Source organism: Ylistrum balloti, unplaced genomic scaffold, assembly GCF_031769215.1.
Source record: "Ylistrum balloti isolate Yb309-2 unplaced genomic scaffold, AGI_CSIRO_Ybal_v1 Utg369640, whole genome shotgun sequence".
NCBI classification, from domain to species: Eukaryota; Metazoa; Mollusca; class Bivalvia; order Pectinida; family Pectinidae; genus Ylistrum; species Ylistrum balloti.
The window spans coordinates 1,339,971-1,364,298 of record NW_026781901.1 but is presented as its reverse complement, the minus strand read 5'-3'; the positions used below and the strand labels follow the sequence as shown (position 1 = coordinate 1,364,298).

At 37.7% G+C, this 24,328-nt stretch overlaps 2 protein-coding genes across 2 annotated transcripts in view; both read right to left on the bottom strand.

Annotated features, from left to right (window-relative positions):
- Window positions 1-1,915: 1,915 nt before the first annotated feature.
- On the bottom strand, window positions 1,916-3,979 carry LOC132554025 (BTB/POZ domain-containing protein KCTD7-like). The gene is made up of 2 exons (XM_060218326.1): window positions 3,917-3,979; window positions 1,916-3,172 (listed from the first exon to the last, which is right to left on the bottom strand). The coding sequence occupies exons 1-2, from the start codon at window positions 3,932-3,934 to the stop codon at window positions 2,432-2,434; spliced, it is 759 nt and encodes a 252-aa protein (XP_060074309.1). The 5' UTR covers window positions 3,935-3,979; the 3' UTR covers window positions 1,916-2,431.
- A 1,524-nt stretch (window positions 3,980-5,503) lies between these two features.
- The window catches only part of LOC132554340 (mucin-5AC-like), a 40,911-nt gene continuing 22,086 nt past the window's right edge, over window positions 5,504-24,328 (bottom strand). Inside the window, exons 5-13 of the mRNA XM_060218650.1 lie at window positions 16,304-16,412; window positions 12,369-12,419; window positions 12,097-12,147; window positions 11,263-11,423; window positions 10,815-10,936; window positions 10,032-10,154; window positions 7,193-7,974; window positions 6,825-6,913; window positions 5,504-5,606 (exon numbers count right to left, since the gene is read on the bottom strand). Of these exons, the coding sequence (XP_060074633.1) occupies window positions 5,504-5,606; window positions 6,825-6,913; window positions 7,193-7,974; window positions 10,032-10,154; window positions 10,815-10,936; window positions 11,263-11,423; window positions 12,097-12,147; window positions 12,369-12,419; window positions 16,304-16,412 (1,591 nt within the window). The remainder of the gene's footprint in view (window positions 5,607-6,824; window positions 6,914-7,192; window positions 7,975-10,031; window positions 10,155-10,814; window positions 10,937-11,262; window positions 11,424-12,096; window positions 12,148-12,368; window positions 12,420-16,303; window positions 16,413-24,328) is intronic.

Here is a 24,328-nt window from a genome sequence, read left to right as displayed (position 1 = left end):
CATTTATATTGGATAAAGGAAGATAGCTATGGCACATTGATGAGAAGTACTGGATGGATCTTTCTCAATTTCACATGCCGATTCCCTTTGGTCTCATATTTTGGAACCAGTCAGAAAGAGAAAATGGCTGAAATGCCAAGATGACTTATTGCTATCATGTATGGTTGTGCACCGTTTGCCATCAGTACACTTCTCCTTTAAAACACAACTCCTGTTTAATACCTAGGCAGATTTCAACGAAATTTTGTCTGTAACATCAGCACGGGTTGGCAAATAATTATAAAATTCAGAAATTTGATTGGACCCCTAGGGGTTTGAAGGTGGGGGTGGGGCCCTAAAAGGGGAAATTAGACAACATTTTGCTTCTAAACACTTCTCCTTAATGCATGGGTAGATTTCAACCAAATTTTGTGTGAAACGTTGTTGTAGGTGGGGTTATTATTTATTAGATTCAGAAAGATGACTCAACCCCTAGGGACCTGGGTCAAGCCCCAAATGGGATAGTTGGTCAATATCTTGCTTCCAATTGCTACTCTTTCTTAATACTTGAATGGATTTCAACCAAATTTGATCCGAAACATAATTCAGAGTGGGGAATCATTTCCTCTGTTCATAACTTTGATTTGACCCTAGGAACTCTGGGGCAGGGCCAAAAGAGAGGGAAACTAGACAATATTAGATTCAAAATGCTAATCTTCCTTAATGCTTGAATGCATTTCATTCAACTTTTGTCAGTAACATTAGTAGGGGTTATGCCCCAAAAAGGGAAACTAAATATATTTTGTTTCAAATTGTCACTCTTCCTGAAGGCTTTAATGCATTTACACCAAATATGGTACAAAACATAATTTCTTAAATTCAGAAAGTTGATTTGACTCCTAGTGACTAAGGTGTGGGAAGGCTCTTATAGGTGAAATTATACAATATATTTTGCTTCTAAATGCTATTCCTTCTAAATGCCTTTGGTCCAAAATCCAAGATAACTCATCTAGACCTATTAATCTAAAATATTTGGATTTTGACTTTAAATTTTAAAGAAAAGAAAGAGATGATTTCTGAGCAAAACTTTAACATGGTAACCACAGTAGTTTTTTTGTAGCATAATTGTGCATTTGTTTTTCATGCATAGAACCTACCATTGATGAGTTTCTGATACTTTCAAGAAATTTTCAAAATTTGAATTCATGATTTGTCAGACCACCATCAGCAAATTCTGTGGTTTGTCCATCCATCTCTGATTGTCAGAAGACTGTTTAGGGCCGTGGCCCTCTTGTTTCAAAGAATATACTGGATGGATATTTATCAAGTTTGATATGTAGGTTTCCTTTACTCTTTAGTTGCGCCATTTCAATTTTGAAACTGATCCAAAAACAAATTTACCATCAGGTGACCATCTTAGATTTGATAACTAAAGATTTCTATTTCTTGAGTGGTTTTTCAATTTCATATATAATTAAGAACAGTAAAGAAGGGAAAAGATCAGATTTTAAAAGAAAAGTTATATAAAACAATGGTGGCACCAAGATCCCTCCAGAATCTTTTTATGCTGATAAACTTTTGGACAAATTCTATAAAAGTACTGAATCCAGGTAAAATGCATAGTTTTCTGATTATACATCTCAACTGAATTGTGATTTGATGAATTTTGCCTGTAGTCAAGCCTCAATGGAAGGGGTTGGGGGCAGGATGGGGGAAAGGAAACTGGGGTACTCTGCAAATACTCTCATGGCCCGAATGGTGACCCCATATGTTTTCACGTCTGTTCCTGTAACCAAACCCCAAATGGCAAGGTGAAAGGCAAGTGTGTTAATACAAGTCCACTCGACTGATATATTCTATTCAATCTATATTCTGATTGAACAACAATTATATGATGACAAGATAATTTGATGCAAGATGAACGTTCTGAGATTTATTCAACGTAATAAATCATTTACTCACTAACAATATATATTCAGCGCATAATTCCAAACAGATATTTTAACAATTTAAAAATATTTGAGAATTTAACAACAATGTAAAACCTAACTCAAATATATGTATAATTTTGTATTCATGAGCTATATCATAAAAAGGCCTCCACTCATACTTGTTGGCTCATGCAGTAACAACATTCCATATATAGAACATTTACCATAAATTCATTACTTGTCAAATTTATTTTTGTTAAAAGTGTGTAAACTAATATATCATTTTCAATTATATCCAGTTTAAAAGTATAAATATGTGTCAAATGAAATCATAAAATCAGAATTAATACACATTATTATTAAAATAATGAAGTTTGAGAATTGATTTTTCAATATATGTAAAACTACACTAATGTAAACAATGCACATCAATGTATTTCAGGAACAATGTGAAAAGGGTAATTAAACAAAGGAACTAATGATGCAAGGAAACAACACATGTCCTAAGATGGAAACAAACATCACATTTTCCACCAATGAAATGTAATTTTAAACATTGAATAACAACAATTTTCTACCAAGAGTTGTCCAGGTGTTCCTGGGATTTTTTCACACATGTAATTACACTGTCCTAGCATGTCATGGGTCACAATAAATCCTTGCTCTTTGAGGTCAAAGGTTATACAGTTCATAACATCTTTCTCTGGTGTTGGGATATCCCAGGGTCCTAAAGAAACATCAGCATGCTTGTTTTCTTTGTTTTTCGGTTTGTAAGCACATACATGATTTTTATCAAAATTTGGTAGTTTATTTTTCTTAACTTTAGCAAAAAGTACAATGAAAATATCTGAAGTGGTATCAATAATCTTTTGGTTGGAATCTGTCACAGTGTCCAAAATCTTCACCAAAGCATTTTGATAGCCAGGGAATTGAGTTCTATATGCATCTCTTTGGATTTTTGAAAGCATGCTAGGATAGCGTTCTAATTCCTCTGTCAAGCCAATGAGTCCAAAGTAGACAGCATCACGATAGACAGAATGGACGTGTTGTGCAGGCGGAAGCTCACCGTATCTTAGATAATTCAACACGTGGACAAAAGTATCACCATCGGCATCAATGAAGTATCGCCCGTTTTTGTCCTTTTTGACATCATAATTACCACTAAACATTGCTGCAAGCATGGTGCCTTCCGATTTAATCAAGGTAAGGAGACTAGTTGTAAAATGTCTTCCACCGACATTTAACTCTATTACTGAAGGGAACTGAAAACAGAAAAGTAACAAAAGCGATAATAATAAGATTCCACCCGAGAGTTTTAGATCTTATATCAGAAAGATGATGACACATATCCCATTCCAAGGTTAACTTGATCTAACTTCACAAAGAAGCGAATTGATTATATAGAAGACTAGTTTGACATTTTAATGACTAAACTGTCACCTTCATTTATCTAATGAGGGTGACCATTTAGTCACTGAAACGTCACACTCTACTTCTACTGGTTGTGTCATAAGAACTTCTGTTACATTGACATTACCAACCTGAATGTTGAAAAAAAGATATCTGAGAAATTGACTCTTGACCTTGTGACCTGGATCATGACCTTCTAATCATTTATAGTAAAAAGGGGGAAGTAACTCTGGTAAACTTAGAAAGTGGCGTCCAATGTCAGTTTCTTAGAGCAATGTAAACGCATGTCTGAGTACAAATGCAGGCCTACATGTGATGTTGAATCTAAGATAGTATTGCCTCCGGTGTTACAGACACGGATTTACAATAACAGGCACGGGTATAAGGAATGTAAACAACCATAGTAGTAATTCACTGTCTGCTGAACATTATGCTTAGTTGTAAAGGCTTAGCGGATTGTGGATTTTGACTTCGGTTGTTTACATGTGGTAGCCTACAATGTAGCAATATTTCGAAGTCGTATGCATTTTTTTATGCAAATAAAGATAAAACAGAGCCTTGATGAATTCCAATGAACACTAATATGATATACAGACCTTGGTTTCTTCCGTCATCTCGCAACGTAAACACGTAGGCTTAACATGTAGGTTTGGTTTGTTTACAAACTCATTTCGTGTTAATGCGCATGTGCAGTGACACGAATTGGTGTAAAAATGACACAAGGCTGTCGCAGTTATTTCCCTTGGGCTATCAGGAGAAAAGCGCAACTGTATTGTTGATAAGGCGTGTAATATCACGTGGAAACATATATACACTCGTCCTTTGTAACCATTGGTCGAGTTATTTCGAGAAGCGAAACGGTAACTGATAGTAACTGAATTTATCCCGCTGGATCAACGATACGGGAAATCACATATTTAATCACGCACTTCTACTGTAGTCGCATCAAAATATTGAAGAAGTCCGTGATTTTAACGAGATTTGAAGTGCAATTTTATGCAGTGGCCATCTCATAGATTAAAATTAAGATTTTTAGGCCGCAATAATCAGATTGATGGGGTTTTCAGTCCAATCGCTCTGCGTCCAGTGTCCGTCATTCGTCCGTTCTTAAACAATTCTTGTGAGGAATCATTATCAAATTTTATATATAGGTGCCTAGATTCGCCTGAACGTATTGTCGCTATTTCTTACAAAATACTTTATACGTTTTCCTCATATATAAGTTCCAATCAGTAAGTTTTACCAGTAATTCTTAGAATCACAGAAGCAGTCTTCCTCCATTATAATATAGAAATTCCCATTTGACCCTAGATATGCTCTTTTGGTTTTTAGACTGACTATAATGACAGACAAACAGTCATCTCAGATTTTTGTCTTGAATTTTTGTAATTATTAATTCTTGAAGTGTACTGAATGCATCTGTCCCAAATTCCACATGTATGTCCTCTTGGTACCTAGTCGTGTCGTTTTAAATCTGGGACTGATCAAATAGGACAAAATGACCGACAAGCGACCATCTTGGATTTGATAGTTAGAATTGTTATCATTATTTCGTATGAGGAATTTTTTTAATTTATATAATAATAAACAAACAAACAAACAAAACAAAAAGAAGGAAAGATTCAATTTTTAAAGAAGAAATAAAGACCAAACAATATTGGTGGCCAACATCTCTTGAGTTGTCTTGGTTTATATATATCTATATAGGTAACATTAGGGACGTCTGTTATATCTATGTGACGAGTGTACATTGAAGATCAGCATATGACAAAACACTCGTGGATGTCAAAATAACGGTTTGTTTCCATAGTTACTATTTGAACGCCGACCCAGGTGCGTACGCTTATTTTCCACAATTGTCATAGGGCCGGGGTTCTGACGTTTATCGACGTCGAACCGAAATGATTCTTTATAACATTATACAGTCGAAAGAATATAAGAATTATGTGGAGTGGTTACACAACAATGTAACATACACGACTGTAGATTTACGATCACTTATGTGAAATCAGTATATGATGATGACATGATTAAAATTAAAGAAGATGTAACAAAGTTGTCAATGTATAGCATTATTATGCGAAAATTAAAACAAACGATGAATTAAGCACTGTATTGTGACAAGGCTTTGAAGCACCGATAAGAATCCACGTATGTAATACAGTAAGATCTCGACAGACGTTTTATGCCCATGCGCCGTGAATGGCGTTCTGAGATTTCGTATTCTGATGTGTTCCGTAGTGACTTGTGTTTGTTCCTGGAGAAGTCTTATCTTTTCTGCATTTCCTGAATAATAAAAAGACATTTAAACGTCTATGAAATGATAAAGTAAACACGACGATACTAGCTATGATACGATAAAAGGAAACACATGTATAAATAAAGACGGCTTGAAAAGCAAAAGAGGGTTCAGCCATTTCGCACATTTAGATTCAGAAAGGATAGTAAAACTGATTGGAATATCTTTCCAGATTCTGTTGAAAATGTTGCTAATTTACAGATTGAGAAGGTGGTTCACTGAAATCAGCATCTAATTGAAACCAGACATTCATTAACAAATACCATTATGAAAGTAAGGTCATAAGTAATATGGAAGCTAAATAAAGTAAACACTGACTCCATAGTTTGTCAGTTTTCTGATATTTAGGATTCGTCAGCTGTCCAGAAAACAACACAAAAAGACCAACATGATTGGAACATAATCTTCACCTAAACTAAAATTCAATAACCCTAGGGGAAAACGTGAACAAAAGAAACTAGCGGATTTACACGGAAACTCATGAAAAAGTGAAGAGTAAGCGTCTTATGTTTCATCGATGACACCCACCATGTAAAGCTTGGTCAATCCAAGTAAGTATCGCCACGTTCTTAAATGAAAAAAAACTATTTACAACGACGGAAACAACTAGTAATCTTAAGAGCACCAAACACGCCCAACTTCATTTCACACAAAGAAATAGAATATTTCCCAAAGAGATCACTTTGACGACGGTAAAACTTCCCCATAAATTTCCATCAATCTGCATCGTTTGAAACCCTGTGTTACGAGTTTGTCCGTTAGATGACGACTTCTTGCACGAAATCGTGATACTGGGAACAGGCCATTGAATATCGAATCAACTGCGATACATAAACACCCTAGTTAGGTAATGCAGGATTGTTGCTATCCAGAAATGGAAAATTCACAATAGGGAAATTGAAATCATCACGTTTATCATACAGCTTGGTGAAAAGCTGTCCCTGTTGATTTCTTTACAAGAAAACATCGAGATAAGCGAATGAGAAAGAAATTCAATATAAAACGTGTTCGGAAACACAAATAGAAAAGTCCAAAAAGGAAATGTGGCGGTTAATTTACGAGTAGATTTCCTGATTTATATTTTTTGCCCTAAAGATTTTTCTATTCTTTTCAAAAAGTAAGAATTTATATCTATCTATAAGTAGGTAGATAAAGCTCAATTAAAACGGAATGTCATCATCGCATGAAAGCCTAGGCATACTTACTTTCGGACGAAAAATCCGATCACTGCAGCAGTGGAGAAAACTGCAATACCTCCGCCAACTGCCCCACCAACGATCGCCATATCCATTGGCTGTTAATGTACATGAGCAGTGGATAGAATAAGCTCATATCATCAACCGTCATGAAATAGAGAGACATTATATGTATATGAAATCTCGTTGCTTTCAGAGCTCAAGAATAGCGGTTTGGATAAATTCAATTTTAGTTTAAACAAAATTTTCATTCAAAAGTCAACATTTTAATACACACACATGACAATCTTATATAAAATAAAACAATAACATAGTAATCGAATAATTAGTGTGAAATATATCTGCAATAATTTTGAGCATTTCCAGAACACAATTACCTCGGTAAATATATTTCCGACCAAAGGGCGTGTTGTACTCCGCATACCAACAGGTGGCGATGTGCTAGAAGTTGTTGGAGAAGGGTCTACAGGTGTAGTCTTAGCTGAAGTTTTAGTAACGGTTGTAGTGATGTCCGAGACTGAAATTGGAATTACGGTTGTAAAAGTTGAAAGTTTTGCAGGAGCAGCTGTGGAATTGAGGACCGAAGTGGTGATTGTTGTCATGGTTTTGGTAGACGTTGTTACTTTGACGGGCTTTGTGGTAGCACTGACTGTGGTATTTGTCACGGGTGTAGAAGTGGTGAACATGGGAGTTGAAATGGGAGACGCTGAAGCAGACGTTGTATTCAGAGATATTGCAGTTGTAGTATAAGTTGTTGTGAAAGTTGTATTTGTAGTAGGAGTTATTTTGGAATTTGTAGTTGTGATAGGAGTTGTTCTGTGAGTTGTAGTTGTGATAGGAGTTGTTTTGGAAGTTGTAGTTGTGATAGGAGTTGTTCTGGGAGTTGTAGTTGTGATAGGAGTTGTTCTGTGAGTTGTAGTTGTGATAGGAGTTGTTCTGTGAGTTGTAGTTGTGATAGGAGTTGTTCTGGGAGTTGTAGTTGTGATAGGAGTTGTTTTGGAAGTTGTAGTTGTGATAGGAGTTGTTCTGGAAGTTGTAGTTGTGATAGGGGTTGTTCTGGGAGTTGTAGTTGTGATAGTAGTTGTTTTGGGAGTTGTTAGCGGAGTTGTAGTTACAGCGGATGTTCTAACTGTGGATTGAAGCGTCTCGCAGTGAATTCCTGTAAAAGACAAACGACTTTGTAAAGTACCAGCGAAACATCAAATCTGCCACACTTTATATATCACAGAAGAGAAGGCCCTGAATATGATTTTATTTTATCATATGCCCATGTTTAAAGGGACTTACAAAATTAGTGACGATTTTGGTTTATCGTGATATTAAGAGAGTGCTGGTTTAAATCAAATATGATACTCCCGCGCACGATATATATCGACAGAAAGTAAACTTATCAGAAGTTGGTCATGGTTTTTACCAAACTTTCTCTGCAAAAATGATATTTCTCTCGGACACGTTAAATGTAAACCATTGTCGGAAAAATAGACATAAGTTTATGATTTTTATTAAACAAATGATAGCATTCTATAACTACTTTTACCCAAAAACAATACCACTTAACTCCGGAATGAATGACCCATCCACTGGCCTCACTACCACTTAACTCCGGAATGAATGACCCATCCACTGGCCTCACTACCACTTAACACCGGAATGAATGACCCATCCGGAATGAATGACCCATCCACTGGCCTCACTACCACTTAACTCCAGAATGAATGACCCATCCACTGGCCTCACTACCACTTAACTCCGGAGTGAATGACCCATCCACTGGCCTCACTACCACTTAACTCCGGAATGAATGACCCATCCGGAATGAATGACCCATCCACTGGCCTCACTACCACTTAACTCCGGAATGAATATCCCATCCACTGACCTCACTACCACTTGATTCCAGAATGAATGACCCATCCACTGGCCTCACTACCACTTAACACTGGAATGAATGTCCATTCACTGGCCTCATTACCACTTAACTCCGGAATGAATGACCCATCCACTGGCCTCACTACCACTTAACACTGGAATGAATGTCCATTCACTGGCCTCATTACCACTTAACTCCGGAATGAATGACCCATCCACTGGCCTCACTACCACTTAACTCCGGAATGAATGTCCCATCCACTGGCCTCACTACCACTTAACACCGGAATGAATGACCCATCCACTGGCCTCACTGCCACTTAACTAAAGAATGAATGTCCCATCCACTGGCCTCACTACCACTTAACTCCGGAATGAATGTCCCATCCACTGGCCTCACTACCACTTAACACCGGAATGAATGACCCATCCACTGGCCTCACTACCACTTGATTCCAGAATGAATGACCCATCCACTGACCTCACTACCACTTAACTCCGGAATGAATGACCCATCCACTGGCCTTACTACCACTTAACCCCGGAATGAATGCTCAACCCACTGACCTCACTACCACTTAACCCCGGAATGAATGACCCATCCACACACAGACCTCACTACCACTTGATTCCAGAATGAATGACCCATCCACTGGCCTCACTACCACTTAACTCCGGAATCAATGTCCCATCCACTGGTCTCACTACCACTTAACTCCGGAATGAATGTCCCATCCACTGGCCTCACTACCACTTAACACCGGAATGAATGACCCATCCACTGGCCTCACTACCACTTAACTCCGGAATGAATGACCCATCCACTGGCCTCACTACCACTTGATTCCAGAATGAATGACCCATCCACTGGCCTCACTACCACTTAACTCCGGAATGAATGTCCATTCACTGGCCTCACTACCACTTAACTCTGGAATGAATGTCCCATCCACTAGCCTCACTACCACCTAACTCCGGAATGAATGTCCATTCCACTGGCCTCATTACCACTTAACACCGGAAGGAATGACCCATCCACTGACCTTACTACCACTTAACTCCGGAATGAATGACCCATCCACTGACCTTACTACCACTTAACTCCGGAATGAATGACCCATTCACTGGACTTATTAACCATTGAATCTCCACAAGTTTTAGCATCCTCTAATTCTAGTGTTATTCGGTCAATTTCCCTAACTCAAATCTCTCTCGAAGAACGTTTTCTTTTAGACGCCGAACTTCGATAAAAACCGGATCAAGTTTGCATGGTGGCAACATGACTGGTATCTCATTATTTACAGAAATACTGAAATTAAATCGAATTGGAGGGTAAATATCACTGACCTGTATACTGTGGTCCACATACACACATATAGGAAGCGTTACCATCGACACACGTGGCATTGTTCATACAGCTATTGATGTAACAGTCATCTGTTCGGATGTCACACAGCGGTCCAGTCCAAGCTGTTGGTAGAAAACACACTTTAAATCTTCTTGATTGTCTAACCAAAGATTGCCTCTCCTTAAGGGAAGGACGGAAAAATATCTACTTTCTGAGTAACCTGAGGAAGATATTCTTATCTCTAACCAAGACACTAACCTTGACCATTTAAATATTACCAGCGTCACGAATCCTCCGCAGTGTAGCGAGAAGACTTTAAAATATCCACTAAACCAGAGAGAACTGTTTCTACTTGTATGATCTAATACCATGGATGGTATCAGGTTTACACCTTTTATCTTAGGTTCGCGTATTAATGATCCGTGCGTGTTGATGATTATTGCCGGGTAAGATACCGGGTAGGATATTTTCACTGCAAATGCTGTGATCTGATTGGTCAAATCACGTTTTTTTGAACTGCCGTCGATAAAAAAGGATGCCAACTCGCGTTGTTCACTTCTATTGTTTCCTTACAAAAACTCAAACACACCACTCCCCAATAACAACTGTTTCCAAGTCTGTTAGCCCTACATATTCAGAAGGTTGGGTTCAAGACCAATGTTTTCTTTGAAGGGTTGCAAATGAAGTTTAGGTTTAGTGTATAGCGTCATCAAATATACGGGAAAATTACCCAATTTTATTCCAATGAAATTTGCATGTTACAATTAAAATTCAATTATTACCTGGAAGACAGACTATATCTCCGTTTGAGTCGCACGTATAACGGCCGGGGACGTCCTGACAGTACTTGGTGCAGTCTCCGTAGTAAAACACATCACAAGCAAAGCTCAGTATCACGTCCACTCTGCAAACAAAATGATTAATGACGATGGTTTTGATGGTATCACGTGTTTCTGAGCAATGAAAGGAAAAATAAAGTAATTGGCTTTTGAACCTTAAAATTGTCCATATGAATGTGTAGTTATCATTGCTTCAATCAGACAGGACTTCCCTATGTAATCAAATGAACGTTGTCAAAGGAGAAGTGGTTGTCCGAGATGTGTGTTTTCAAATGTGATGCCAGTTGTATTGTACATTAGCAGCTGGCGGACGAACTGTCAGTAAAGTGTAGATTAAAATGATGATTAAATCTATGTTCGTTTGAGGGAGTCGGATTAGAACATATCATACCTGATTTGGCCGCCAGTCAGAGTTTGGGTGTTTGGCGTGGCTATAGATCCGTTCCCCAGGATATCTGTGTACGATGTTTGTATAGTTCCCATTAAATCGTCTGTGGTATCTAACCAAGTATCATCATCATCATAGCCAACTATACCGATAGATACTCCTTTCTGTAGAAATAAACATTATACAATAATAGAGTCAGTGTTTTCAATTCTTTCTAAAAATTTTTAATAATTCCATCGACTGCGGTGTATATCTGTCGATATGGAAGTAGATAATGTAACATCTGTTTTTATAGAAGGTAATAAAGCCATTGTTTCAAACCTTGATAAATTTTGTAAGAAAAGAGAGGTGTATCTTTATACATGTTTGTTATTTCTTAGCGACACAATTTGTTCACAAAATGTCAATCAGGCTTCACACCTGGGGATTCTGCAACAAACCAATTATCAGAAATTATAAATGATATCGGGAGGGCATGGAATGAGGGCAAAGAATCGACAGCTGTATTTTGTGACGTAAGTAAAGAATTCGATCGAGTTTGCCATAGGGGTCTTATACATAAGTCTAATTAATCGGATATGTCTGGGAAATTATTAATTCGGTGTGAAAATCGTTTATCTCGTAGAAGTTAAAGTGTTGTTATAAATGAACCTCCTACAGAGCCCCAAATGTTCAAGGTCCCCCTTTCTTCTTGGTATATATTAATGATATAGTGAATTTCATTTATTGTAAATTAAAACTGTTTTCATATGATACTGGCTTGTACATACGTGTATTAGTTGAAAATCCTACAGTCGCTGTTAGTACTAACAATTAGGATATTTCAAGAATACATACCTGGTCCAATAAGTTGTTAGTACAGTCGCTGTTAGCACTAACAATAAGGATCTTTTAAGAATACATACCTGTTCAAATAAGTTGTTAGTACAGTCGCTGTTAGCACTAACAATAAGGATCTTTTAAGAATACATACCTGTTCAAATAAGTTGTTAGTACAGTCGCTGTTAGCACTAACAATAAGGATCTTTTAAGAATACATACCTGTTCAAATAAGTTGTTAGTACAAGCGCTGTTAGCACTAACAATAAGGATCTTTTAAGAATACATACCTGTTCAAATACATTGTTAGTACAGTCGCTGTTAGCACTAACAATAAGGATCTTTTAAGAATACATACCTGTTCAAATAAGTTGTTAGTACCGTCGCTGTTAGTACTAACAATACGGATCTTTTAAGAATACATACCTGTTCAAATAAGTTTTATGTGAAGTTTAATCCAGACAAGACAGAATCCTTATTAATGAATAGGAAAACTTTACAAGAAATGTTTGATTCTATGTCCATGAACCATATTAATGTATCTAGAGTGAGATATCGTAAGTGTATGTTTGTCAGATGACATGTAATAACTGATTATATGGTTTAAAAAGTGGTACCATGACTAGTTGTATAAAGAAATTTAAGTACTCTTGATAGGAATTTTCTTAAAATAACAAATTTTGCTTTTATTAGACCTATTTTAGAATTTTCTACTATTGTTTGGATAATTTACCAAACTATTCAGGTTAAAATCTAGAAAACATCCCGATAGAAGCTCTGAGAATAGTCACTTGTGCTACAAAACTATCAAGTTTAAGTTTATTGTATAAATATGTTAGGTAGGAAATACTCTATATAAAAGAATGAACAATCATGAAATTCTACAGTTGTAGGAAATGAATCGTAAGAAAACTACATGTTCTGTGCCAAATGTAATCCCTGATGAAGGATCAGACGGTCATACACATACTTCAAGAAAGTCGATTAATTTACTCTCAATAAATTGTAGAACTCAATTTTACGATGACTCGTTTTAAAATTATTCAATACAATTCGAGAGAATACATTACATGTAAATGTTCGAAATTATCTGTCCATCAGTATGATTGATAAAATCATAAAAAACAAAGTAATGATTCCTTGATATTTTATCACTGGAAGTATACATCTTCAAATTTTACATACACGATTAATACTAAAATGTAGTAATTTCAAACAACTCTTTTATATAGAGAATTTAGAGGAAAGTCCATTGTGTACATGCGGATTAGTCCAAAGAACTCAACGTTTTTCACTATCTCGTGACAATTATATCGCAATCAGACAAACCTATGTTATTAAAATTAGATATTTGAGGAAATGATACTTACTCAAAGCAGAAAAACGATGAGATATTTTTACCGTCCAAACTTATGTAAAACTAAGTAAGCAGTTTAGCTACCTTTTTAACATACATGGATTGATAATTGAAGGCATCATAATTCACCACATGTATATATGTTTATTGTTTAACTTAATTGTTATTCCATACATGTAGGGTGTTTCCATCCCCGAAGAATTATTTACTTTCATATGTATTAGGGAGAGGAATTAGTATCAGCTTTAAGCTTGATTTCCTATCTAATAAGTATTATAATGCATGTGTTAAATGGTTGATTATTGAATAAAATGTTGTCACGTTTTGCAATTAAACTTATGTGTCTTTTCTCAACTGCATGATATGTGTGTTTGGTAACTATCTGATTTCGGTGACTATCTGACTTTGGTGACTATCTGATTTCGGTGACTATCTGACTTTGGTGACTGACTTTGGTGACTATCTGATTTCGGTGACTATCTGATTTTGGTAACTATCTGATTTTGGTGACTATCTGATTTTAGTGACTATCTGATTTCGGTGACTATCTGATTTCGGTGACTATCTGACATTGGTGACTATCTGATTTCGGTGACTATCTGACTTCGGTGACTATCTGACTTCGGTGACTATCTGATTTCGGTGACTATCTGACTTTGGTGACTATCTGATTTTGGTGACTATCTGACTTTGGTGACTATCTGATTTCGGTGACTTTCTGACTTTGGTGACTATCTGATTTTGGTGACTATCTGATTTCGGTGACTATCTGATTTTGGTGACTATCTGACTTTGGTGACTATCTGATTTCGGTGACTATCTGACTTTGGTGACTATCTGATTTTGGTGACTATCTGATTTCTGTGACTATCTAATTTTGGTGACTATCTGATTTTGGTAACTATCTGATTTCGGTGACTATCTGATTTCTGTGACTATCTGATTTTGGTGACTATCTGACTTTGGTGACTATTTGACTTCGGTGACTATCTGATTTTGGTAACTATCTGACTTTGGTGACTATCTGATTTCTGTGACTATCTGATTTTGGTGACTATCTGATCTCTGTGACTATCTGACTTTGGTGACTATCTGATTTCTGTGACTATCTGATTTTTGTGACTGATTTCGGTGACTCTCTGATTTTGGTGACTATCTGATTTTAACAAACCTGTTGTAAGTTATTCACTGACGCTGATTAGAGCACAGATATCTTAAAATGTCTTTCTCATAGGTGTTTAGCTATCATATAACCTTGTCTTGTTTCGTTGCAGGAGGCTGCTATCATTTACTGAGTTCACTGGAATTTCTATTTTCATGTCTGATGTTGTACTATCAACACCCAAGGAAAAAAAACCATTTTACGTTTTGTTATCATACTCCCGTATTTGCATGTGGACATCTAACGCGCGGAGAACACACTATTCCTTACATACTGACTGACTGAATTAATATATTTTATGAAGAATGACCATCCTGAAATTTTAAACGAGTTTAATCGCCATTATTACCCTACCATCGTAGAGCTCACGAACTTTTCATATATGATATTTGCTCAATACCCTCTGTTCATAATGACAAAAGAGACTGAATTACCCCCTAAAGCTTGATAACAAATGTCACCGGCATTGGTTTTTGATTTACGACACTGTATGGATTAGGATGCAGTCAGTCCGCTCAGAGCTTGAGTTCAAATTTCAGAGTAAGTTACTTAATGTTAGGAGTGTTAACACGTCCAGTTAATTTGTTGCGAAGTGTTAACATGTCCGGTTAACATGTCAGGTTAATTTGTCGTGGAGTGTTAATATGTCCGGTTAATTTGTCGTGGAGTGTTGACATGTCCGGTTAATTTGTCGTGGAGTGTTAACATGTCCAAGTTAATTTGTCGTGAGTGTTAACATGTCCGGTTAATTTGTCGTGGAGTGTCAACATGTCCAAGTTAATTTGTCGTGGAGTGTTAACATGTCCGGTTAATTTGCCGTGGAGTGTTAACATGTCCGGTTAATCTGTCGTGGAGTGTTAACATGTCCGGTTAATCTGTCGTGGAGTGTTAACATGTCCGGTTAATCTGTCGTGGAGTGTTAACATGTCCGGTTAATCTGTCGTGTAGTGTTAACGTGTCCGGTTAATTTGTCGTGGAGAGTTTACATGTCCGGTTAATCTGTCGTGGAGTGTTAACGTGTCCGGTTACTCTGTCGTGGAGTGTTAACGTGTCCGGTTAATCTGTCGTGGAGTGTTAACGTGTCCGGTTAATTTGTCGTGGAGTCCGGTTAATTTGTCGTGGAGTGTTAACGTGTCCGGTTAATTTGTCGTGGAGTGTTAACGTGTCCGGTTAATTTGTCGTGGAGTGTAAACATGTCCGGTTAATTTGTCGTGGAGTGTGAACATGTCCGGTTGATTTGTCGTGGAGTGTTAACATGTCCGGTTGATTTGTCGTGGAGTGTTAACATGTCCGGTTGATTTGTCGTGGAGTGTTAACATGTCCGGTTAATTTGCCGTGGAGTGTTAACATGTCCGGTTAATTTGTCGTGGAGTGTTAACATGTCCGGTTAATTTGTCGTAAAGTGTTAACATGTCCAGTTAATTTGCCGTGGAGTGTTAACATGTCCGGTTAATTTGCCGTGGAGTGTTAACATGTCCGGTTAATTTGTCGTGGAGTGTTAACATGTCCAGTATTATCTACCGATATCACTTACTGATATATTCTTCTTCTACCATTAGAATATAAACATCAGCTATTATGTAAACGACCTATCGTTGCGGGACTGGCGTACGAGCAGCCATGAATTTCACTTTACAATACATTCTTTACATATCAAAATGGATGACCTAGACAACAGTGTTTATTTATTACACGAGAGGTCTTACCTCAATGATAAAGGTGAGTGGGTTGCTTAGTCCACCTACGCTGTTACCAAATGTAATCTGGTCAGTGTTGTCGTAAATCCTTGTCTTTCCTTTCCCATATTTACAATTTCTGCAAAAGAGTTCATTAAGAAGCAAAGTTTAACATCTTAGTGTACTTGTGAAATAATCCGTCTAAACACAAAAGACAAATAAAGCGATGGACTCGGGTAATTATCCGGCAGGAAGTGCGGAAATCGGAACAGAAGAAAGAAGAAATAGGAGGAAGAGGGGTGTTGGGGGTGTTGGGGGGGGGGGGGGTGTTGGGGGGGGGGGGGGGGGGGGTTAGTATCAAAGGATATCCGAAGGAAACAAAAGATATGATATGTTGATATGTTCATGAACGTAATGGCAAGTCGTCAGGGGAAAATCTGGAGAAAATGTTGGACATGTGAAATCTACAGTGTTTGTTAAATAGTCGAACAGTATTAAGTACAGTGACACCAACCGTGTCGTATACCACAAAACTAATTATAAGTACCCATAGTAAATTATGCCGAGGGCTCTGATGTTTTCAACCTTTCTCCTGTATTGTATCGTATACTGTTAATTGAACAAATAGGCTCGTGAGTAGTCGTTGGTATATCTATCTAGTATACATAAATATTTACATACGGCTTTTAATTAACGTTATCACCACGGGTATGAAGACAAATATATTCAGACGTATTTGAATCCAGTAAATTGAGCAAAACGAGGTGCATTTTGTTTTAATAGATTGTGAAGGATGTATTCTTATAATCTTTGTCAAATATTGATATCAATTACAAAAATCATTACGCGCACAATTATTACCTTAATTTTGATACTGAGGTTTTAGACAGAATACAATAGAAATAAGTTGTTTTGTTTTAACTTTTTTTTATGAAGGAGTTAGAGGAAAACTTTGGAATATTGTAAAACCTTTATATGAAGGTTTAAAAATTTCTGTTAGGTATAAGTCTGAGTTGTCGGGTTGTTTTTCATGTTCACGAGGCTGAATGCAAGGGGATGAGCTATCTCCATCTCTATTCCATGTATGTAGATGACTTTGAAAATTAATTTATCAATACTTCCTGTAAAGCTTTATAATAAGAGATATTTCTTTGTCTCTCCGTAGACATGGTGCGAGCTTGAAAACAAAACTATTTTAATGGCTATGGAATAGAAATTGTTGACTTTTTTAATTACCCGCTGTTGCGCAAAAAAATGCATGTATAATGTATTCAGAATTTATGATAATTAATCACTCAGTGTAGAATCTGAACTCAATGTTTTGATATGTGTCTTCACTGTTCTTAATTATGGTTGCGAAAATACAAGAAGAATCCTGAATATAAAAAAAAAAACCAGTACGCTATATTTTATGGCATACTTTGAATTAGGACGCCTGTATTTGAATATCATATGAAATGTCACATCATTAAATATAGGATGAAACTACTTGAATGTGATGATTGTGTCCATCAGTAAACTCACGGAGAAATGAATGTAAGTCCAGAAACTGTAATTGGCGTTGTCAAGTTAGGACATGTTTGTTGTCTTCTGGTTTTGAAAATGTCTGGTTGTTCCACATTTGATATATGGTTTTAACAAGGAATGATTTTGTCAAAATGCTTTTCGTTTTTATATAGAGGAAGGTTGGTATCGTAATATTCCGAGGGAGAATAGGTTATTTCAGTTTTGTAACCAAAACCAGGTAGAAAACAAGTTCCATTTAGTTCTGATATGTCCACTATACATAGATATTCGTAAACGTTCATTGAAAGTATTACTGGAGCCGTCCATCTTCATATAGATTTGTCCAGCTGCTATCTGTACGTAATAGAAAGGAACTTTTTTAACTTAGGAAAATATCTGCAATCATGTTTTTTAGCTCGTTCTAGATTCCAACTTTTTAAGTTATTGTATTTTACTTTTATTTACATTATATGAGTGTTTGTCTACAACATTTTCTATATTTTTACCGTTAATCCCTGACTACACCACTCTATACATATTGTTACCGTCCATCCCCTGACTACACCACTCTATACATATTGTTACCGTCCATCCCCTGACTACACCACTCTATACATATTGTTACCGTTAATCCCCTGTCTAAACCACTCTCATATATTGTTACCGTCCATCCCCTGACTACACCACTCTATACATATTGTTGTTACCGTACACCATCCATATTGTTACCTGACTACACCACTCTATACATGTTGTTACTCCATCCCTTGACTACACCACTCTATACATATTGTTACCGTCCACCGTCCTCCTGACTACACCACTCTATACATATTTTTACCGTCCATCCCCTGACTACACCACTCTATACATATTTTTACCGTCCATCCCCTGACTACACCACTCTATACATATTGTTACCGTCCATCCCCTGACTACACCATTCTATACATGTTGTTACCGTCCATCCCATGACTACACCACTCTATACATATTGTTACCGTCCATCCCCTGACTACACCACTCTATACATGTTGTTCATCCCCTGACTACACCACTCTATACATATTGTTACCGTCCATCCCCTGACTACATCACTCTATACATATTGTTACCGTCCATCCCTTGACTACACCACTCTATACATATTGTTACCGTCCATCCCCTGACTACACCACTCTATACATATTGTTGCCGTCCATCCCCTGACTACACCACTCTATACATATTGTTACCGTTAATCCCCTGACTACACCACTCTATACATGTTGTTACCGTCCATCCCTTGACTACACCACTCTATACATATTGTTACCGTCCATCCTCTGACTACACCACTCTATACATATTTTTACCGTCCATCCCCTGACTACACCACTCTATACATATATTGTTACCGTCCATCCCCTGACTACACCATTCTATACATGTTGTTACCGTCCATCCCCTGACTACACCACTCTATACATATTGTTACCGTCCATCCCCTGACTACACCACTCTATACATATTGTTACCGTCCATCCCCTGACTACACCACTCTATACATATTGTTACCGTCCAACCCCTGACTACACCACTCTATACATATTGTTACCGTCCAACCCCTGACTACACCACTCTATACATATTGTTACCGTCCAACCCCTGACTACACCACTCTATACATATTGTTACCGTTAATCCCCTGTCTAAACCACTCTACATATATTGTTACCGTCCATCCCCTGACTTCACCACTCTATACATATTGTTACCGTTAATCCCCTGACTTCACCACTCTATACATATTGTAACCGTCCATCCCCTGACTACACCACTCTATACATATTGTTACCGTCCATCCCCTGACTACACCACTGTATACATTTGCATACCCTGTTCGAGCCTTTATTTGATAATGTTGATAGTAAATGTTGTCACTGCACTTTATGGTTCTAGTCTAGCCTACGTGTTCCTTTGTAAAGTCACTTTACAGTTATGTAAGGTAACTAAACAAGGACTGTCCATCTTCCGTTAATTTGTACATCTTGTACATAATAATGATATAGAACAATGTTATTCTTTATACATGATGATAAAATGTCTTTGTATTTCATATAACTTTTGTAACTTATGTGTCAATTATATTTTGTTACATAAGTTTATGAGCCGTAAGTCCTCATGTTAACAAAGTACAAGGAGAATTCCGGAAGGGTAAACGTCTTCTTCTTCATCGACGACACGCCATATAGATCTTGGTCAATCAAGATAAGTGATGTCACGTTCTCAAATGAGAACAATGTGTACAGCTAGGAACGAGCCGGACCAACACGCAACAAAAACGCATTAATCGGTCACAACAGAGAGTGAAGAGAATTGTATATTGCAAGTGGGAACAGCGGAGGAAAGTCTAGAAACCAAGGTATATATGTCAGACAAGAGGAAGTGGCTGAAATCTGAGGAAAGGAAATAGTTACAAAGGACAAACCGGAAAAGAAAAGTATGGAGGGCTAGTTGAAGGTTTTGAAACTTATTGCTTTGGGCTAATTGGTTTTGACTAAAGGAAATAAACAGGGAAGATATCGGCCTGTCAGAATCTTATTTAAAGCTCGAGTGCGATAAAACAAGGACATAGCCTGAACAAAAAAGGATTTAAAAGGAGCATCCATAAAAATACAAGGAGAGCAAGACCAGACGTTCCAAAAGGGTAGGTATTTTCTACTTCATCTACGACACCTACCACGTAGATGTTGGTAAATTCAATTAACTACCAATCAAGCTTATAAATAGTAAGCATAGGGTAGTATAGTTTTATTCATTGTTTTTGCGAACATAATAGAGAAGAAATATAAAAAGAAATATGTCTTTTTGCGGACATTCTAACAGCACGCAAAACTATGCTTACCCAGAAGGAGGTTCCTGGTCAATGCATATCTCGAGATAGGGATCGCACTGCCCTGAGCCGCAAGCAGTGGAGAAAACGCTCTCACAGCATTTACCGTCGTCATCCTTGAATGTTGGGTTGCTATACTGTACAAACTGTATTGTTCCGACTCCCGCCCCTCCGGTGGTAGAAAACTAGGAAAAATTGCCCGGTATGAAAACGGTGTGTTAATTTTGTATAAATACAGGTACTAAATTTTAGTCAAATAATTACTCACGTGACAGGTGTTCTTGTTGTCATATGATGGATCAAGTCTTGTGTAACTATTACATGTGTCTTGTGTAACCATTACAGGTGTCTGGTGTAACCATTACAGGTGTCTGGTGTAACCATTACAGGTGTCTGGTGTAACCATTACAGGTGTCTTGTGAAACCATTACAGCTGTCTTGTGTAACCATTACAGTTGTCTGGTGTAACCATTACAGGTGTCCGGTGTAACCATTACAGGTGTCCGGTGTAAACATTACAGGTGTCTTGTGTAACAATTACAGGTGTCTGGTGTAACCACTACAGTTGTCTGGTGTAACAATTACAGGTATCTGATGTAGCCATTACAGGTGTCTGGTGTAACCATTACAGCTGTCTTGTGAAACCATTACAGCTGTCTTGTGTAACCATTACAGTTGTCTGGTGTAACCATTACAGGTGTCTGGTGTAACCATTACAGGTGTCTAGTGTAACCATTACAGCTGTCTGGTGTAACCATTACAACTGTCTGGTGTAACCATTACAGCTGTCCGGTGTAAACATTACAGGTCTCTGACGTTACCATTACATCTGACTGGTGTAACCATTACAGGTGTCTGGTGTAACCACTACAGTTGTCTGGTGTAACAATTACAGGTGTCTGGTGTAACCACTACAGTTGTCTGGTGTAACAATTACAGGTATCTGGTGTAACCATTACAGGTGTCTGGTGTAACAATTACAGGTATCTGATGTAGCCATTACAGGTGTCTGAACCATTACAGTTGACTGGTGTAACCATTACAGTTGTCTCGTGTAACCATTACAGGTGTCTGGTGTAACCGTTACAGATGTCTGGTGTAACCATTACAGCTGTCTTGTGTAACCATTACAACTGTCTGGTGTAACCATTACAGTTGTCTGGTGTAACCATTACAGGTGTCTGGTGTAACCATTACAGTTGTTTTGTGTAACCATTACAGCTGTCTTGTGTAATCATTACAGGTGTCTGTTGTTACCTTTATAGCTTTCTGCTATAACCATTACAGGTGTCTGACGTAACCATTACAGGTGTCTGGTGTAACCATTACAGGTATCTGGTGTAACCATTACAGGTGTCTGGTGTAACCATTACAGGTGTCTGGTGTAACCATTACAGGTATCTGGTGTTACCATTACAGGTATCTGGTGTAACCATTACAGGTGTCTGAACCATTACAGGTAACCATTACAGGTATCTGGTGTAACCATTACAGGTGTCTGGTGTAACCATTACAGGTCTCTGATGTAGCCATTACAGGTGTCTGACGTAACCATTATAGCTGTCTGGTATAACCATTACAGGTGTCTGGTGTAACCATTACAGGTATCTGGTGTAACCATTACAGGTGTCTGGTGTAACCATTACAGGTATCTGGTGTTACCATTACAGGTATCTGGTGTAACCATTACAGGTGTCTGGTATAACCATTACAGGTGTCTGGTGTAACCATTACAGGTATCTGGTGTAACCATTACAGGTGTCTGGTGTAACCATTACAGGTATCTGGTGTTACCATTATAGCTGTCTGGTATAACCATTACAGGTGTCTGGTATAACCATTACAGGTGTCTGGTGTAACCATTACAGGTATCTGGTGTAACCATTACAGGTGTCTGACGTAACCATTACAGGTGTCTGGTGTAACCATTACAGGTATCTGGTGTTACCATTACAGGTATCTGGTGTAACCATTACAGGTGTCTGACGTAACCATTACAGGTATCTGGTGTAACCATTACAGGTGTCTGGTGTAACAATTACAGGTATCTGATGTAGCCATTACAGGTGTCTGACGTAACCATTATAGCTGTCTGGTATAACCATTACAGGTGTCTGGTGTAACCATTACAGGTATCTGGTGTAACCATTACAGGTGTCTGGTGTAACCATTACAGGTATCTGGTGTTACCATTACAGGTATCTGGTGTAACCATTACAGGTGTCTGGTATAACCATTACAGGTGTCTGGTGTAACCATTACAGGTATCTGGTGTAACCATTACAGGTGTCTGGTGTAACCATTACAGGTATCTGGTGTTACCATTATAGCTGTCTGGTATAACCATTACAGGTGTCTGGTATAACCATTACAGGTGTCTGGTGTAACCATTACAGGTATCTGGTGTAACCATTACAGGTGTCTGGTGTAACCATTACAGGTATCTGGTGTTACCATTACAGGTATCTGGTGTAACCATTACAGGTGTCTGGTGTAACCATTACAGCTGTCTGGTGTAACCATTATAGCTGTCTGACGTAACCATTACAGGTGTCTGGTGTAACCATTACAGGTATCTGGTGTAACCATTATAACTGTCTGGTATAACCATTACAGGTGTCTGGTGTAACCATTACAACTGTCTGGTGTAACCATTACAGTTGTCTTGTGTAACCATTACAGGTATCTGGTGTAACCATTACAGGTTCTGGTGTTACCAGTACAGGTGTCTGATGTAACCATTACAGGTGTCTGGTGTAACCAATACAGGTATCTGGTGTAACCATTACAGGTTCTACGTTACCATTACAGGTGTCTGATGTAACCATTTCAGGTGTCTGGTGTAACCATTACAGGTGTCTGGTGTAACCATTGTAGCTGTCTGGTGTAACCATTACAGCTGTCTGGTGTAACCATTACAGATGTCTGGTGTAACCATTATAGGTGTCTGGTGTAACCATTACAGCTGTCTGACGTTACCATTACAGCATTACAATGTGTATTTATAAAGAAGTATTATATGTATAGAGAAGTGTTAACAACTTGCTTGAATCGATCTAGAGACAAACTACAGTACACAGTAACATGTTAACGCATCTAGGTCAGAATTTATCCCGAGGCATCTATCCCAACAGTGGTATTGAAGAAAAGGTTTCCATCCCGGGTTCATTTATAAATACATTAGTGACTTTCTTTACTATTCAATGGGTCTAAACCAGCAACAATTCTAGGACAACAGTAGTGTTTATATTACAAACTTTAAATCTCCTGTCTTACGGTATTACTGTTAAGTACTAAAGACACAAGAGAAATCAGTTTTTGGTATGTTTTTCTTTGTCCTAGAAAATGTATCTGAGACATTAATTTGATAAGCTGTGGAGCTGAAAGCATACAAGCATCTCTCTATAGCGTTCAAGTGGTCAACCTCATAAAGATAGAAATGATAATGTCTTTGCGAGCTGGTATAAATTATTACAAACAGCACGAAGATAATGTAAAATTCTGCTCAAATTCGTTTTAAATTAGACTGGCAAAAATTCTTAACGCACATGGAAAAACAATACAAAGTCGGAACACGGTTTAAAGTATATCAGGAAAATGAAATGATGGTTACAATTCAGTCAGCAACGGTCATAACATCATCTATTGAACATCCACCTCCATGAATATTTAAG